Source organism: Doryrhamphus excisus, chromosome 1 (genome assembly GCF_030265055.1).
Source record: "Doryrhamphus excisus isolate RoL2022-K1 chromosome 1, RoL_Dexc_1.0, whole genome shotgun sequence".
In the NCBI taxonomy this organism is placed as follows: domain Eukaryota; kingdom Metazoa; phylum Chordata; class Actinopteri; order Syngnathiformes; family Syngnathidae; genus Doryrhamphus; species Doryrhamphus excisus.
In genome coordinates this window covers 34,065,423-34,084,120 of record NC_080466.1, presented here as the reverse complement: position 1 = coordinate 34,084,120, position 18,698 = coordinate 34,065,423, and the positions used below count along the sequence as shown (strand labels likewise).

At 41.1% G+C, this 18,698-nt stretch overlaps 1 protein-coding gene across 1 annotated transcript in view; it reads right to left on the bottom strand.

Moving 5' to 3' along the window:
• Nucleotides 1-7,878: 7,878 nt before the first annotated feature.
• The window catches only part of LOC131140628 (contactin-associated protein-like 4), a 90,550-nt gene continuing 79,730 nt past the window's right edge, over nt 7,879-18,698 (bottom strand). Inside the window, exons 22-24 of the mRNA XM_058091233.1 lie at nt 14,353-14,577; nt 11,895-11,957; nt 7,879-11,739 (exon numbers count right to left, since the gene is read on the bottom strand). Coding sequence (XP_057947216.1) covers nt 11,543-11,739; nt 11,895-11,957; nt 14,353-14,577 — 485 coding nt within the window. The 3' untranslated portion in view covers nt 7,879-11,542. The remainder of the gene's footprint in view (nt 11,740-11,894; nt 11,958-14,352; nt 14,578-18,698) is intronic.

Genomic DNA, 18,698 nt, shown 5'->3' with positions numbered 1-18,698 from the left:
GTGGTTTATTTTACCAAAACAGTATTTGTTTTTTTTTTCACCCACTTGTTTCATTTTATGTGTGTGTTTTTAACAAAAGCCAGTATTAGAACCTTTTCCACAGGTTTCCGGTTTAGTCTTTAGAGGATTTTTTGCTTTTTTTTTATATTTATGTGTCTTATTTTTGTATTTTTTTTTTAGGGTTATTTATTACACATTGTAGCGTTACACATTGTGACTGTAGGCTGAATTGATACAATAATATATTTTAGTATGAAAAATAATCCAGAGACAAACTGCAGTTTGTTTTACAAAAAAAAAAAGGTGAAAATGTACCACATGTATTCTATTAACACCATGAAGAAAAAAAAAAGAGGAATGAAAGTGTTACATGTCGTTATGAAGCTACTGATTTGAAGCGCATGTGTCGTGGTTTTAATGAAGGATCTCCTCCCAGATGTCGCTCCTCCCACTTTTGTCTTTGGAACAACTTTGTTTTGTTTTTTTGTGTGTCCTGTTGCGTGCCATGACTTTGTTCCAGCGGACCATCGAAGGCTGCGTTATGTTTGTAATGAACCCACTATCCTTTTCTAATATCTTTATTTTAGATTTGCTCCATTTTTATGACTCCCCATCCCAATAAAGATGTGACTGCATCCAGAGCGGCGGCCTTGTCAGCTTCCTCACCTCCTAAAGCAGGGGTCTCAAACTCAATTTACTTGGGGGCCACTGGAGGTCGGGTCTGGGTGAGACTGGGCCGCATCAGGTTTTCCAAAAAAAAACAAAAAAAAACGCATTTATTAAAAACAAAAAAATTTAAAAAACTTCGCTTTGGTTCCAATTTTCTACAAGAAAAGCTCTGATAAAACATTCCACTGTTCTCAAATATCTTAATTTTTATTTTTCTGCACAAAATTAAAATGAAAAATAAATAAACAAATCAAGAATAAAGAAAATCAATCAGTAATAAATAAATAAATATAATAATAATAAAACGGCAAATAATAAAAACTTAAGAAACCACATAGTTGGTGGGTAGACAAATTATTTTTTTCAGATTAAAATGAACAAAGCATTATTAGAGCCATGTAGACATGACAAAACACTACTATAGTCACATTTATACTCTTTTTATTTACAACATATTGCGCAACTGCAGGGTCTTGAGACACATGCTAACTCGCAAACTAGAGAGCTAGCGACCTAAACGGCAGCCTTCAAGTTATTTCCTTTAAACTTAAATAGCCAAAAACTTACCACTTCCACACGGATAGGGAGGATAACTATTAACAGTTATTTAACCTTTAACATGAACATTAATCAAACGTAATAATTTTTTCTGGGTACATGATACCATACAGCATCCATATCAACTTTGCGCGGGCCGCACTAACATTAAACTTTCATATCAAGGCGGGGGCCTCAAACTACGCCTACAACTACCTAACGTGCGGGTTCTGCCTCCCTTCCTGTCCGTCACACCTTTTCCTTCCCAACCCCGGAACATATCTCTCTCCATTGCAACACATGCGCAAACACAACACATAACATATAATACCCCTAAGGGTCATTACAATATCATTATTGGCGGTAAACCCATTGTGCTAGCTAGCTGCCGGTATTTTGTTACAAAAGTCTGATTACCTCCTGGTGAGTTTGGGTGTATAGTCCCAGAAAAAAACAAAACAAAACGGCAGTGACCCTCCAGCTCGTGCACGCTGACCCCTTCAGGATGCGGCGGTACTGCAAGTATTTCCTGTATTGCCGTTTTGTGGAAAGTCACATGACGCACGTGCCGCACTGTCTTAGCTCCGCCCAAGTATATGAGTGACACCTCATTAAACTGCACTCAACTGCTGCCGATATGAGGATCGATAATGAAGTGCTGGACTATACTGGTGAGAATGCCAATGTCATTCATTCAAACACAATACCACACATATAAGAACTAAATTTGACTCTAGTTGGTGGTATGTCAGGTAAAATTGTGATTTTTGAAGATATATAGGTTGGTATGAACGTTAGCTGTTAGCTCATCATCCTGATAGTAGACTATAATGGAGGCTGCTGAGGGGTGTCGTGTGTGCATTTTTTGAGCGTCTAAATGTGAGAAAACGATATGATTTTCGGCAAGTCTCTGCTCTAGCTGGAATTAGTAGTTTATTTTGGTAAATATCACTTTATTGCCACACATTTTTTCATTTGAACAGCCGTGTCGGTTGTCCACTTTTACTGTTTGGTTTCCTCATTAGTGCTGTGTTGAAAACCAACAGCCTGTTGAGACACTTTTAACCATCAGAGGGCGCCAGAAGACAAACCAACGCTGCTGTATTAAATTTCAACATCCAAGTGCTGAAAAGTTGTTATGAAAAAAAATCGTTTATAATCCCTCTGAAACATGAAAACAAATGACATTCTTAGAAGTGCAGGAATAAAAAAAGCTGAGTGTGGGTGTGATGAAAATGAGTACGAGATCCTTTTAAGTGCAAGTAAAATGAAAATGTAAAGTAATAAATGTGATACAAGCACAGCAGAATGACACCTGAGTGCTTTGGACTAAACGCAATGAATATTCATGCAGGCACCTGATGCTAATATTGGCATCCGCTGTGAATTTAAAGTAGACAAAAATGCATTTTGGACGACTTTATTAGCGGCAACCAGCGTGATGCTTTATGTCTGACAATCACTAACAGCTGAGAAGTTTCGAAAAAAGTCCTTAGGAGTGCAAAGCACTAATGTTTGAGTGCTGTGGGTGTTTCATCACATACTGATGTGACCTTTGAACCCATGTAACATTAAAAACTAGAATGCCTATAGAAGTGCATGAATGAGATACAATGGTGATGCAAGTGTGTGCAATTAGAGGACAAACGATAAGAATATAAAGACGTCCTCCACCCTCTTGGGGGCGCCGCGAGTGGGAATGAAAATAGATTCCATTTAGGCCTACTTGGGTTCAGCGCTCATTTCCTCAAGTCGAGATGTGTGGCAGATGGGCGCCCTCAGATCGCGTCCCATTGGGCGAGCGACCACCTGTCTTAAGCCGGGCCGGGCAGCCCTTGGCCAATCAGAACTTGAAATATCAGTTCCCAACTAGAAAAGGGGTTTGCCCCCGAAACCTAATAACTAATTAGGCCACCCTTAGCAGCAATAACTGCAATCAAGTGTTTGCGATAACTTGCAATGAATCTCTTACGGGGTGGGGGGGGGGGGGGGGTCTTTTGTGACCTCTTAGATGAGTTGTTGCTGCACTCTTGAGGTCATTCTGGTTGGCCGGCCAATGCTGGGAAGGTTCCCCACTGTTCCATGTTTTCGACATTTATGGATAATGGCTCTCACTGTGGTTTGCTGTAGTCCCAAAGCTTTAGATGGCTTTATAACCTTTTCCACACTGAAAGATCTAATTTAATCTCAGTTAATTCATGTTTTAAAGAGGGGAAATCACTTTTTCACACAGGGCCATATAGGTTTGGATTTGTTTTTCTTAATAATTATATAGTTATATAGTTAATTATATATAAATATAGTTTCTTAATAATAAAGTTTAATTTTAAAAGCGCATTTTGTATTCAGTTGTGTCATCATTAATAAATGTTTAAAATTGGTTGATGATCTAAAGCATTTAAATGTGCTAAAAAAAGGAAACAAGGAAAGGGGCGGACACTTTTTCACACCACTGTATTTATACCAACATAAACAATGTAAAAAAAGGGAGCGTTTTATATCAAAATAACTATTTCTTTCACCATGGATTATTAAAAAAATTTCATATTAGGAACTGAACAATATGTGTGTATGTGTGTGCACGCGTGTGCATGCATTAAAATTAACTTTCTGCACACTACACGCCTCCACACTTCCTCCTTCCTCCTTGTGATCTCATGTCATGTGAATAATAATAATAATAATAATAATAATATAATAATAATTCTAATAATAATAATGTAATTATTAATAAATAAATAATAATTATGTGTTATTTAAAATAATATTATTACTAATATTATTATTATAAATAATAATAATTATTATTGTTATAATAATAATAATAAGAATTGTTATTATTATTGTTGTTATTTTTATAATACTACTAATACTACTAATACTACTAATACTACTAGTACTATTACTACTACTACTAATAATAATAATAATAATAATAATTATTATTATTAAGATTCAGGATTGAAATGAAAGCAGGGTGATAAAGGTGTGGTGTATACTATTAATAATACTGCTACTGCTACTACTACTACTACTAAGAAGAAGAATATATAATCAGTGTTAAAATAATTATTAATATAATAATATAATATTCTTACTATTATCATATAGTATAATAATACTATTCTATAATAATATAATATATTATCATATATTATATAGTATAATATATAAAAATAACAATTATTATTATTCATTATTATAAATATACAAAATATACAAATAAACATTATAAAAATAATAACAATATTATTATTAAGTTAAGTGCTCTGAGAACACAGCATTTTGTCTATGTCCTGTTTATAGGTCAATGGTGGCCCGCTGACATTTTTTTTATTTTCAAGTGGGCCCTGAGTTGGTAAAGTTTGGGAACCCCTCCACGACACCAATCAGCCGCTTCATAAAAGAAGCTCTTACATTCTACATAAGAGCCAGATAGTATATATAAGTATATGTAAGTTCTTTACTGGCTGGAGTGCAGCATTAGTGGTTCCAGTTGTACTTGAACGATGCCAGTTCAGCACACATCACTTCACACTGTTCCACCGAACTCCTCCATCGTGTATGCCAGCCTATGAATACGTACTGTAGGAAAATAGGAGTTGGTCTCTTTAAGGATCCTAATAAAGTTCATGAAAGGACCTTCTTATCTAAATCTACCCGACAGCTCAGCTTCACTGTCACTCCATCTTTCTGGAGGTTTTGCTCACGTTGGCACTTTTTATCTAAAAGGACGTCACAGCATCCATGGATAGAGTTTCCCCCAAAATCCTCATTTTTGTCATTTCACTCAAAATGTGGCTGTCAGCAGCACACACACGTGTACCCCCCCCCCCCCGCCCCCCTCCACACACACACACGCTTTGAATACATCCATTTGCAAATGCATTATTAAACGAAGGCCCTGTAAGCACTAATGTATTTTTACCTGGCGTGTTTATTGCACCATAATACATGCTGACACATGTGGTCATGTGACATGAGATATGACTCATATCTCGCTAACCTCAAACAACAAAACATTCCCTGACGACCAAAAATTATTTTATTCTACAGAACCGTAAATAGAGGCGGCACGGTTGTGTAGTGGTTAGCACGCAGACCTCACAGCTAGGAGACCAGGGTTCAATTCCACCCTCGGCCATCTCTGTGTGGAGTTTGCATGTTCTCCCCGTGCATGCGTGGGTTTTCTCCGGGTACTCCGGTTTCCTCCCACATTCCAAAAACATGCTAGGTTAATTGGCCACTCCAAATTGTCCATAGGTATGAATGTGTGTGTGAATGGTTGTTTGTCTATATGTGCCCTGTGATTGGCTGGCCACCAGTCCAGGGTGTACCCCGCCTCTCGCCCGAAGACAGCTGGGATAGGCTCCAGCACCCCCGTGACCCTCATGAGGATAAGCTGTAGAAAATGAATGAATGAATGAACCATAAATAGTTAGGGCGACCAATTGGAAGCAAAGAGGCTTGGAAAACTCATGATGGCGTCCAACCTCGGAATGTGTTATGGTGCTGGATGTTTAATAGTCATGGCTAATTACCTGCGCGGTGCGATTGCAACGTTAGCATTTTTATGTTTGGACCACACACAAACATTCCATGTGACATCTTCTCAATGCCAAAATAAAAGCTTCAAGAATGTTCAGTCGACGAAAACAAAATGTGTTTGTAATAAGAAAACCTCCTTTGTGGTCAAAGTGTCACCGTGCTGGAGGTGATGGTCGTCAGCGTCGATGGTCGTGGAGGCGTGACAACTGGTGTACACGTACAAAATGGCGGGATTAGACCGACGGCGACTGGTGCGATGGTCGAAGAGAAAACTGCTTGCTGGTGATCAAACGCTGGCAGCGTGAGGAATATTGATCTGTTGGACACGCGGGCACAAGGCAACAGAGCGAGACATAAAGTGGAGGCTAGACGTAGGAACACGGATTTCATTTTGGTCAGATTACCCGAGTCCACAGACACCACCAAGGCAGATTACCCGAGTCCACAGACACCACCAAACCAGATTACCCAAATCCATAGACACCACCAAACCAGATTACCCAAATCCACAGACACCACCAAACCAGATTACCTGAGTCCACACACACCACCAAACCAGATTACCCGAGTCCACACACACCACCAAACCAGATTACCCGAGTCCACAGACACCACCAAGGCAGATTACCCGAGTCCACAGACACCACCAAGGCAGATTACCCGAGTTCACACACACCACCAAACCAGATTACCTGAGTCCACAGACACACCACCAAACCAGATTACCTGAGTCCACAGACACACCACCAAACCAGATTACCCAAATCCACAGACACCACCAAACCAGATTACCTGAGTCCACAGACACTACCAAGGCAGATTACCCGAGTCCACAGACACCACCAAGGCAGATTACCCGAGTCCACAGACACCACCAAACCAGATTACCTGAGTCTACACACCCCACCAAACCAGATTACCCAAATCCACAGACACCACCAAACCAGATTACCCAAATCCACAGACACCACCAAACCAGGCTGAAGTGCTAACAGGGGGAGTCTAGAACGTGAACAAAGGTGAGGAATACGAGCTAAGCCCCCTCGGGGGTCCGGCCGTTATGACGGGGGGAGGGGGGGCTCCTCCCGTGAACACGTTTTCTTATTAATAATTAATGAATGAATTATTGCTAGTACTATTTCAAAAGGTTGTATGTAGAAAATGTTAATAGATGAAGGATTACTGTAAATGAGAAAAGGCTTTTTGTTTATTCTTGGTGGTTTGGTGAACTCTCTAGTGTACTTTTTGTAAAAGTGACCACTGCAGTGATTATTACAGTTATGAGTTATGTTTTTCTTTTTTTATATATATATATATATGTAATTTAATCTCCAAAAGGGGCACGCTGCAAAAAAAGTTTGCTAAGACTCTTCTTACCCAGCATTTTCCTTGCTATGTGCCGCCCTGAGAGTGAATAAAACGGGTGAGTTACGACTCCACACCACCGCAGTCAGAGAGGTAGTCCACCACCACACACTTAGGGCTGATAGGCCAGCAGCTGAAACCAGCAAGACCAGTAACTCAATAAAGTGTTGGTGTTGTACACTTTATTTTTACACATTCACAGACAAACAGTCGCACTGAGATTTGCTATTAGTATGCTAAGGGTGGCCCAATCAGTTGGGAAATCTTGTATGCTGGAGCCTATCCCAGCTATCCCACCCTGGACTGGTCACCAGACAATCACATTCATACCTATGGACAATTTGGAGTCGCTAATTTGGAATGGGGGAGGAACCCGGAGTACACGGAACTCAGGGAGAACATGCAAACGCCACACAGAGATACCCAAGCAGAGAATCAAACCCGGGTCTGACCGTGTGGCCTACATGCGAACCACTCACCTACCGTGCGGTATTAATACGTATAATAATAATAACAAAGGTAAACATAACATCTTCTTCTTTGTTCATTCATTCATTCATTTTCTACCGCTTTTCCTCACGAGGGTTGCAGGGGGTGCTGGAGCCTATCCCAGCTGTCTTCGGGTGAGAGGCACCTGTACACCCTGGACTGGTGGCCAGCCAATCACAGGGCACATATAGACAAACAACCATTCACACTCACATTCATACCTATGGACAATTTGGAGTGGCCAATTAACCTAGCATGTTTTTGGAATGTGGGAGGAAACCGGAGTACCCGGAGAAAACCCACGCATGCACGGGGAGAACATGCAAACTCCACACAGAGATGGCTGAGGGTGGGATTGAACTTGAATTGGTCTCATAGCTGTGAGATCTGCGCGCTAACCACTTGACCGCTGGGCAGCCCTCTTCTTCTTTGTCATTCATTCATTCATTTTCTACCGCTTATCCTCACAGCCTCAGAGATGGCCAAAGGGTGGAATTGAACACTGGTCTCATAGCTGTGAGGTCTGCGCACCAACCACTTGACCACCGTGCAAAATGAACAAAGAGAAAAAAACTTTTCTTTGTGAGAATCTTTTTTTTATTTGTTCCATTCCAGAAATGTCCATTTGTGTAAAACATAACGTCATCAAACCTTCTTGATAAAGAAACCATGAAATCATATGTGACATGACATCATCAAACATAAGTATTTCTCACCAAGGAGAGCAAAAGGAAGCAGATGTAAACTTTGACACCACGAGGACAGACTTCAGTCCAATGTTTTGTTTCCTTGTCCACGTCAGGAAATAATATCCATAATGAAGAACCAAGAAACACTGGAGGATGATCTTTTTCATTAGAAGAGCGTCTGTGCTTGACAAATATCTGCCTTGCACAAAGAACGTAGTCTTCACCGCGTGTGTCTTCGTGACGTCCACGACTGCCTGAGACGTGGCTCTCATCATCCTCACGCTCATCATCGTATCTTTGCTGCAAAGCAGCGCTTTACAAAAGTGACGTGAAGGTGACACGCGCCTTCAAAGCGCGTCGCTCTCAGGAGGCTTACGGCTGCCAGGAGCTTCTCAGCAGGCGGCAGAGGAACATGGAACGTTGTGAAGATCCCGCGTTAAGAGCTTATGAAGAACGCTACAGTCCTCCGCGTCCCAACGTTGGCAACCCAACCTTGACATGCTGAATAATTCAGGAAATGAAGACTTAAGAGTCAACAGACTTTCCACCTGAGGGAGGCCATTTTAGCGTAGCATTTAATAACGGCATGAAAAGACGCTCCTTCCGCCACAGCTCACTTCTTTTATTGACGTGCATGAACAAGCTACAAAAGTCTTAGTCCACCTTTGGATGTGTTGCGAGACTGCCTTTTTAGCCACATAAAGAACTACAGTACCACTCAGTAGACCTCCACCTAACCACCTAAATCCAAATAAAAACATGCATTTGTATTTATTAGTTATCAGACTACTTCCTGGTTTGATCAGCCGTTTTCACCATATCGATGGCTGCCTTTGATGAAGGCGTCTATTGTTGTCTAAGGGGCGAAACAGCTGCTTATTTAAAGGTAGACTATTGACGATGTGTCCCGAAATTGGCATTTCCACGCCACTCTCAACATCCACGCCTCATCTGTTGGCCATCAAGTCCTGTGTTTACAAACGATTGCGGTAATTGCGATAAAACTTCCATCTTTACATAAATACATGCTTACATCCAATAAGCGTTCATCTTCATACAACTCAGACCTTGGGAAATATGCAGAGAAATCATCTAATTAAATAAAGCAGTGGTGTCTAAAGTGCAGCTCACGGGCCAGTCTCGGCCCGCAGCCAGTTTTTTATTGACCCTCTGCATTATTATACATAGCTCATTTTTAATGGCTAGTTTTATCATCTTAATGTACAAAATATAGCAAAGTCGCCCCCTTGCCCTCCCTCCCAATATTGTAGTTTGATTCCTGACTCTGATGGCGTTTTTTCATTTTCTACCGTTTATCCTCACGAGGGTCGCAGGGGTGCTGGAGCCTATCCCAGCTGTCTTCGGACGAGAGGCGAGGTACACCCTGGACTGGTGGCCAGCCAATCACAGGGCACATATCGACAAACAACCATTCACACTCACATTCATACCTATGGACAATTTGGAGTGGCCAATTAACCTAGCATGTTTTTGGAATGTGGGAGGAAACCGGAGTACCCGGAGAAAACCCACGCATGCACGGGGAGAACATGCAAACTCCACACAGAGATGGCCGAGGGTGGAATTGAACCCTGGTCTCTTAGCTGTGAGGTCTGCGCGCTCACCACTCATCCACCGTGCAGCCCATGCTGTATAATTAATCCAAAGAATATTAGAAAGGTATATGTAGTTTTCTGGCCACTAGGTGTCAGTAATGTTCCATTATTGCGACATTACATTAAATTTCCGTCACACTGCATGTTGTCAGTCATGGCCTGATAGACAAAAAAGAAGTTCTTCCCCCATTCCATGTGGAAGTGGTCTTCTTTGTCCTTCTTGACCACTCCGTTTCAAACCCTTTCTTAACTTTTCAGTAAGTAAATTGAAGGTTAACTAGTTAGCTGGCTGTCTTTCTAATTGTTAAACCCAATGTGAGCATGTTGAGTGTTGCAAAGAAAGAATATCGTATTTTCCGGACTATAAGTCACACTTTTTTTTTCATAGGTTGGCTGTTCCTGCGACTTATACTCCAGAGCGACTTATAAATGAAAAAAGTGTTTATGTTCCATAAACACTGGACACCTTTTGTGTTCATGTTTATTTTTGGTGTAGCTGAATAACCATTGTGTTAGCATATCTTACACCTATTCAGCCTGTTCTCTATTCTTTTATTGTTACAACTTGCCTTCCAAGAGGACGTAATGTCTGTTTTGGTCAAGTAGTTTGGAAAATAAATTACCCGCAAAAAATGCGACCTATACTCCAGTGCGACTTATGTATGTTTTTTCTGCTTGATTATGCATGTTTGGCGTTGTGCGAGTTATACTCAGGAGGGACTTATAAATGAAAAAAATGTTTATGTTACATAAACACCGGACACCTTTAAATTAAATTACCTGCAAAAAATGTGACCTATGCTCCAGTGCGACTTATGTATGTTTTTTCTGCTTAATTCTGCATTTTTGGCCTTGTGCGACTTATACTCAGGAGTGACTTATAAATGAAAAAAAATTCATGTTACATAAACACTGGACACCTTTAAATTTAATTAGCCCCAAAAAATGCGACTTATACTCCGATGCGACTTATGTATGTTTTTTTTCTACCTAATTATGCATTTTTAGCCTTGTGCAACTTATACTCTGGAGTGACTTATAGTCCAGAAAATACGGTAATAGGAGTGTAAAGGCAATTTCAAGGCTGTTATTTCATGAGTACAGGGCTCTAATAATGGTAAAGATCATAAATAGGTTTTCTATGGTCTAATTACGGAAATGTTCAATTTATTAATATTGAATCCTACTTTATGGAAATATCTGGAACCAATGAGCTGCAATAAAGGAGGTATGACGATGTGCTGCTATTTATTCTTGTTGATATGTGAAAAAGCTTAAAGAGCATAAATAATGAAGTCTGGTGCCGGACTAAGACTTTTGCATGTTTCTCACTGAAGATGTGATGCGTGTAACGTGTGTGTCTTTGTCCATCCCAGACAGACTGGAATGCAAACACAGCATGGACGACGTTTGAAGATGAAAAGTCCGGCAATGATCCTAAAATAAAGTACAAAGACACAAACAGGTGAGTATTTACAGGTGAGTATTTACACGTGTGTTCAGTTCCACTTGGTCTTGAGGAGACAAAGTCCACCAGCAGCAAGAGGGACCAAGTGTGATGTTCTCGTGTGTGCACCTCAACCCCTCCTTGGCTCCTCCTCCTCATCATCATCATCCGAGTGAGTCCTCCTAGATGAAATATTCTTTTGGGTTTTGCCCCGTGGCATTCTGGGAGTCCGTCTGGTGGTTGAAAGGGAAGTCCTGGCTCTCCTCTCGATTGGCGTCCTTCACTTCCTGGTTCCGATACGTCTCCTTCCTGCGGTACAGGAGCTTGGCGGTGACCGCCAGGCCGGCCGCCATGGCGAAGATGACCACGGCGATGACGCCTGCCAGGAGGAGCAACAAGGAGAAAATGTCTCTCCACATCCTCGCATATCCAATGAAAGAACCATCATTTTCATCCAAAGATCCATATGAGAGAATTCAAGTGAGGGCTTAGTGCATTAAAAACAAGTTCCCGTTCTAGTCTAGGGTTCTGTACCTCCAATCAGAGCCGAGTCAGTCCGGATGGCATTGACTAAAGGTTGGCCAGAACCAGATGGGTCTACAGGGGAGGAGGAGGAGGAGGAGGAGAACAAGGAGAAGAACGACAGAAGAGTTAAGACAGAGCAGACACAAAGCAGGCGCTCCCCCCAGCAGTGTTCGACCAGGTGGAAAATAAACAGATTAATTACAGAGATAGAGAACGAGAGAGGCGGAACATTCCCAGCGGAGCAAAGGGATTAAAGTGTCGCACGTCTATCTATCCATCTATCACATCATATAGCATATCATCAACACAAAGTGCAGGAACTATGCAGTCCACATGGATGGTAATGGTAATGGTTTAATTTCATTTGAACATGCATCAGATTACAATTGAGTGCATCCCATAATCAGTTCCCAGTTCCACATGTCCAAAAGGAGTAGGAAGAAGCAAAGCTTATCAAATCCTACCCCTCCATCTGGACTTTTACAATCACTAACTGTTACATTTGTTCACTTCTTGCTTTCCTAATATAATTATTATTATAATAATTTTTTTTTTACAATTTTTATAATTATTATAACTATATTATTATTATACATATCTTTTTTAATTTTTTTGTATTTTTAATTTTTTTTTTTGTATTTTTATTTCTTTTTTGTCCCGTACCGAAATACGAGGTGACCATCCAATGCCATAATGGGTACCATAGTAAGTGTCAATATAGTGATATATATAGCACATCATGACTGGTTCAAGACTCTTCATCCTTCATCCTCTTTAGCAAACATCAACTGCTTGTATTGTTTCTTGAATTGGCTCATCATTGTGCATTGTTTGATTTCCTTACTCAATCCATTCCATAGTTTGATTCCACATACTGAAATGCTATGGCTAGCATAACGTAGTCCTAGCATAGAAGTGTTTCAAATGTACTTCTTCCCTGAGATCATATTTCTCCTCTCTTGTAGAGAAGTATTGGATGACATTTTTAGCTAATTGTTATTTTTAGCCTTATGCATTATTTTAGCTGTTTGAAGATGAACTATATCAGCAAGTTGAAGTATTTGTGGTTTTAGAAATAAGGAGTTAGTATTATGAATTATCCTTACTGACCTTTGTTGCAGTACATTTGATTGCTTTTATAGTTATTATCCAATATTTCCACACAATAAGTAAGATATGGTAGAACCAGAGAGCAATAAAGAGTGTGGAGTGATTTCTGATTGAGAACAAATTTTGCTTTGTTCAATATTGAAATATTTCTTGCCACCTTATAATAACAATATTCCTATCATGTAAATACTACTCTATCCACCTGCCTAGCTCAGTTTGTAACCGACAGTACTTGCCTTCTTACTACACAACTAAGCTTTTCATTCTGCTGCATTCAGATGCTTAAAAAATGTCCACATAGAGTCTGCCGCTATTTTATGACATCATAACAATAATCATAACTCATCTGACCACAATTACAAGATCTTATATTTACTCTACGTAACAATGAGAAACACGTCTCCAGTACTTGATCTTCGGAACAGCACTTCGCCATTGTCATGAGACAACTGTGATATGCATTCATGGACACATCGGAAAATCATAACAATATCTTTGTTGTCCATGTACGTATGTGTGAAAAACAATACGTGGATATTCTTGTCTCTTATTGGGGGGGGTTTCTGGGAGTTGGAGATACGTCCAGTATATTGGAATTGTACTGCTGTCTTATGAGAGGGGCGTGGCTTACCAGGATGAGTATCAGTTAATTACACTAAAAATGTTCACGTACTGACGGCGGTCAAGTGGTTAGCGCGCAGACCTCACAGCTAGGAGACCAGGGTTCAATTCCACCCTCTGTCATTTCTGTGTGGAGTTTGCATGTTCTCCCCGTGCATGCGTGGGTTTTCTCCCACATTCCAAAAACATGCTAGGTTAATTGGCCACTCCAAATTGTCCATAGGTATGAATGTGAGTGTGAATGGTTGTTTGTCCATATGTGCCCTGTGATTGGCTGGCCACCAGTCCAGGGTGTACCCTGCCTCTCGCCCGAAGACAGCTGGGATAGGCTCCAGCGACCCTCGTGAGGAAAAGCGGCAGAAAATGAATGAATGAATGTTCACATACTGTAATGAATGCAAGCGACTTGTCGTTCTTGACTGTAGGCCAAAACACCAAAGAAAAAGTTTTGCCGTTATTGACAGTGAAGTGGCCACTTTGATGTCCCAGTCGGGAAGACAATAACAAGACATGATATGCTGCATGCTCCATGAAACAAGACATGTTAGAATTCATTTTTCACTTCAATGAACCGTAGCTCCCTGCAGTACCGGCAACACTCGTGCAGCCCCCGACTGTGATGATATCACCTTGCTTGCCTGACGAGACAATTATCTTGCCACTCACTTATATTGCCAACCATTTAGACAATAACATTAGCATTATTAGCTGTTCCACGCATGGAAACAGCTCTCACCTGACTGGTGGGGGGTGTTGTGTGCCGCATAGGGATTGAGGGACGTCGTGGATCCACAATTGGAGCGTAGCAGCGGGCCGACGACGACCACGTGGGGAATGGCGCCCTGCGGCTGGAGTACAGCGTCTTTCAAGGGGCTGACGCCGTTGAACCGAACCACCGACAGACAGCCGCTGAAGCCCAGGGAGGCCAAGCGGGCCAGATCTGGATCCACATCATTTGGATCTGCATGGGGGGGAGGGGACACGTTCGGTAAACACGAACCAGTGTGGTTGTGTGTTCAAATGACACATGCTGATGAAGCAGCAGCCTAAAAGCTCCTCTCAATTCAAACACTCCATCACCGCACCCCCTCCCATCCCTCACAGCCCCTCCACCTCCATTAGCGCTTCTGATGGATGACGGGGTCGACGGGAGGCGACAGAAAATCCACTTTCCTGCCACTTTTCTGATGTTGGTCTGACTGCTGGCACTCTGACAGGGCCGTGTTAAATACTTCATTTACACCTCACCACACGCCCGTGTAACAAGTGTAGGCATCACACCGGGTTTGTTTAGGGGAGTTTTACACAAAATTAGCCACCAGGCTTTCTAAACAACGTTTAAAAACACAAAGTTACAGCGGCCACAGGGTGTCAGCTTACTGCTTTTAAGAGAAGTCTCACTTGTTTTTGTTGAAGTTGTAAATTTGGTAAACTTTGGCTTGAAATAATTTATTTAAAAGTGCACAATTGTTGACGTCGTCTGGTTGTCACGATAGACCCAGCTCACAAAATGAGACGATACACGATAGTGGGTTCACAAGACCTTTTTTTAACATTAATTTTAAGAAAACTACAATTACTATTTGATCACAAAACAATGCTTTGTGTGCATGACCTAAGCATGATGCTTGAAACTATTTTTACACAATTTGGAACAAAAACTAAAACTTATGATAATGGTAATGGTTTTATTTCATTTGAACATGCATCAGATTACAATTGAGTGCATCCCATAATCAGTTCACAGTTCCACATGTCCAAAAGGAGTAGGAAGAAGCAAAGCTTATTAAATCCTACCCCTCCATCTGGTACTTTTACAATCACTAACTGTTACATTAGTTTACTTCCTGCTTTCCATAATACAGTTTAAGTTTTTTTTTGTTTGTTTTTTTTAAATAATGTGTGTCATACCGAAGTACGAGCACGAAGTACGAAGTACTGAAATGCTATGGCTTTTTAACATAGTCTGAGCATATAAGTGTTTCAAATGTACTTTTTCCCTGAGATCATATTTCTCCTCTCTTGTAGAGAATTGCTTATTTTTAGCCTTATGCATTAATTTAGCTGTTTGAAGATGAACTATATCAGCAAGTTGAAGTATTTGTGATTTTAGAAATAAGGAGTTAGTATTATGAATTATCCTTACAGACCTTTTTTGCAGTACATTTAGTGAGTGAAGATTGCTTTTATAGTTATTAGCTCATATTTCCACATGTGGCAGAAGGGCTGTGCGCACCCTCCCACTGTGGGCACAGCACCTGTTTTACTCTGGTTAGTCTGATTGATGGGCGGGACTGCGCGGCTATATAGTGGGGCTGGATCTCGGGCGCCTCCCCTCTTTCTCTCCTTCTAGATCCGAGGCTCCTCGTGGGGCTGTGGTGTGGTGTGGTGTGGCGTGGCGTGGCGTGTGCCGGGGTGGATGAGCCGGTGGCGTGGTCGGCGAAAGTGCCGTTGGCGTGCTTTACCAGCGAGGTGTGCGTTCTGGCAACAGCGTGGGATTGTGGTGGTGCGGGATCAGGCTTCGCCGCTGGAATTTTGTGTGTGGCTGGCATCGAGGCACGAATTCCCTCCCCCGCAGCGCACAGTGAGGCGGGCTGCTGGTTCTGTGGGGTCAGGTTGCCCTGCTGGGGGCCATTCTGAGTGTGGTCGTGTTTCCCGTAGCCTTTCTCCATTGGCTTCTGTGGTGCTGCGCTGGTGGTGGCCCAAGTTGCATTATCTCCACCGCTACAGCTCCTGAACTGTGCTGCTGTTTTGGCTCTGCCTCCTTTTGTAAATTGGGTTTTGTTTTACTTATTTCCTGGTTTGAGTCCACCCATCGCCGTTATCTTCTTTAACTTTAGGTTTAATTAGTTGTGATTAAATTCTTTCTTTATTTTCTGTTTTTGTGTATTATATTTTTGGTGTAATATATTTCAATTGTGTTCCGTTAATACTGTTCATTCTGTTTATTTCCTTATTTGATCATGTGCCTGCGTGTGTGGGTGTTCTTACAGCTATACGGAGCATTGTGGCCTGTTTTAAGCATTCTTTTCTTTTGTGGACAGGTGCTGCGGGCTCAAGGTGGCGACCCAATCCTGGTGGTGGGTTTTTCCTTACAGATCTGCGTGTGTGTGGTGTCACGGGTGTTTTAGTTTCTTCCTCCCTTCATGATTTTGAGTTTGGGCCGCCACGGTAAGTCCCAGCTCTGTTCCCTTTTAGTGCCACCTACAGGTCAAAGTAAGAACATGATCCACAGCTGATGTTTCTTAATATCGTCATTGCAATAAAGAATTGTTATATTTTTCTATACCCCGTCTCTTGCCCTGTGGTAATTTCGAGCCTGTGTGTCCTAGTCTAAGCTAAACTATTTCCTGGGGCGAAATCCCCCAGGTGGCGTTGTTGGTATTGGTCTTCAGTCAGAATTAGTGTTTTCATCTCCCACTTGCCACACACACAATAAGTAAGATACGGTAGAACCAGAGAGCAATAAAGAGTGTGCAGTGATTTCTGATTAAACTAAAAGTTAAAATAATGAACAATAAGTTTTAGCTCGACCATCTCTATGTGGAGTTTGCATGTTCTCCCCGTGCATGCGTGGGTTTTCTCCGGGTACTCCGGTTTCCGCCCACATTCCAAAAACATGCTAGGTTAATTGGCCACTCCAAATTGTCCATAGGTATGAATGTGAGTGTGAATGGTTGTTTGTCTATATGTGCCCTGTGATTGGCTGGCCACCAGTCCAGTGTGTACCCCGCCTCTCAGACAGCTGGAATAGGCTCCAGCACCCCCGCGAGCCTTGTGAGGATTAAACGGTAGAAAATTAATGAATGAAAGTTTTAGCTGCAACTACCAATCATTTTTAGCGTTATGTTTACCCTACAGGAACTAGTTCCCATGATGCGTAGGTCCGAATTAGACTTAACTATCACGGTTTCTCTGCAGCAATCTTGTTTTAATCTGAGAAATCTTAAATAACTTTGATCAAGAGTTACTACATCTTCTGCTAGTTCATTACACAGAGGTAGCTGTTGAATGAAAAGACAGTCACATGTCACAAGCAAGTGACGGTGGCAACGCCAAGTGCAGATAAGATTGCAAGGTTTATAGTGTACAGTACTTGACTTTCAATCCTGCCACTGCCAATTTCATGTTACATATATTGTCATTTACAGCAGCAATGCCATACTTCAGTCTGATTGACTTCTGGCAGCCCGATTTCTGCAAGACATTTTCTCTAAATGAGAAATATGATCCTGTTTTAATCCTGCAAGATCTCGTGCAACCCAAGTGTGGTACAACTTCTCACAAAGCTACTTTATAGCTTGGTCCTAAATTGCCCCCCATTGTCAAATAAAAGACCATCTTGGCCTGTGGTGTTCCACAAGGTTCACTTCTTGGTCCCTTCATTTTCTCCATACAGCTAGTTGTTCTTTAATGTTTTACAATCGACTGCACTGAACAAATGTTACTTCTAACCACAGTTCCAATGGAAACAGAAAACAGTGACTGGACCCTACACTCTTCCATAAGTGGGTCAAAAATGACCCATACTAGAATCAATGCGTTTTCATGCCAATTTTGCCATTTTGGTTAGGAATAATCACTTGTATGATATTTAGTATTATATTTAGGGCCACACAAGAATGATTTTATGTTAGTTAATTTTTCACTTTTTTACATCTTTGAAAAAGAAAATGACCCCGTACAACAATAGAAAATTTGACAATCCATTGTGTGTTGCATAAAGGTAAGTTAAAAATGTCAATGGCATGATATCAAAAACATGTTTTTTGAGGAATACCTGGAATATTAAATAACAATTTTTCATTACAAAGATATTTCAAGAAAACAACCTGACCGGGTCATTTTTGACCCACTTATGGAAGGTTGGGGTAGTAACACAAAAACAAAAATTTCTTAAAATGTATAAAAGGTAAGTTAAAAATGTGAACGGCATGATATCAAAAATATATTTTTTGAGGAATACCTGGAATATGAAATGATAAAATGTTTTCATTACGAAGATATTTCAAGAAAACAACCTGACCGAGTCATTTTTGACCCACTTGTGCATTTAAGGGTTAAACCGTGTACTGTGGGCTT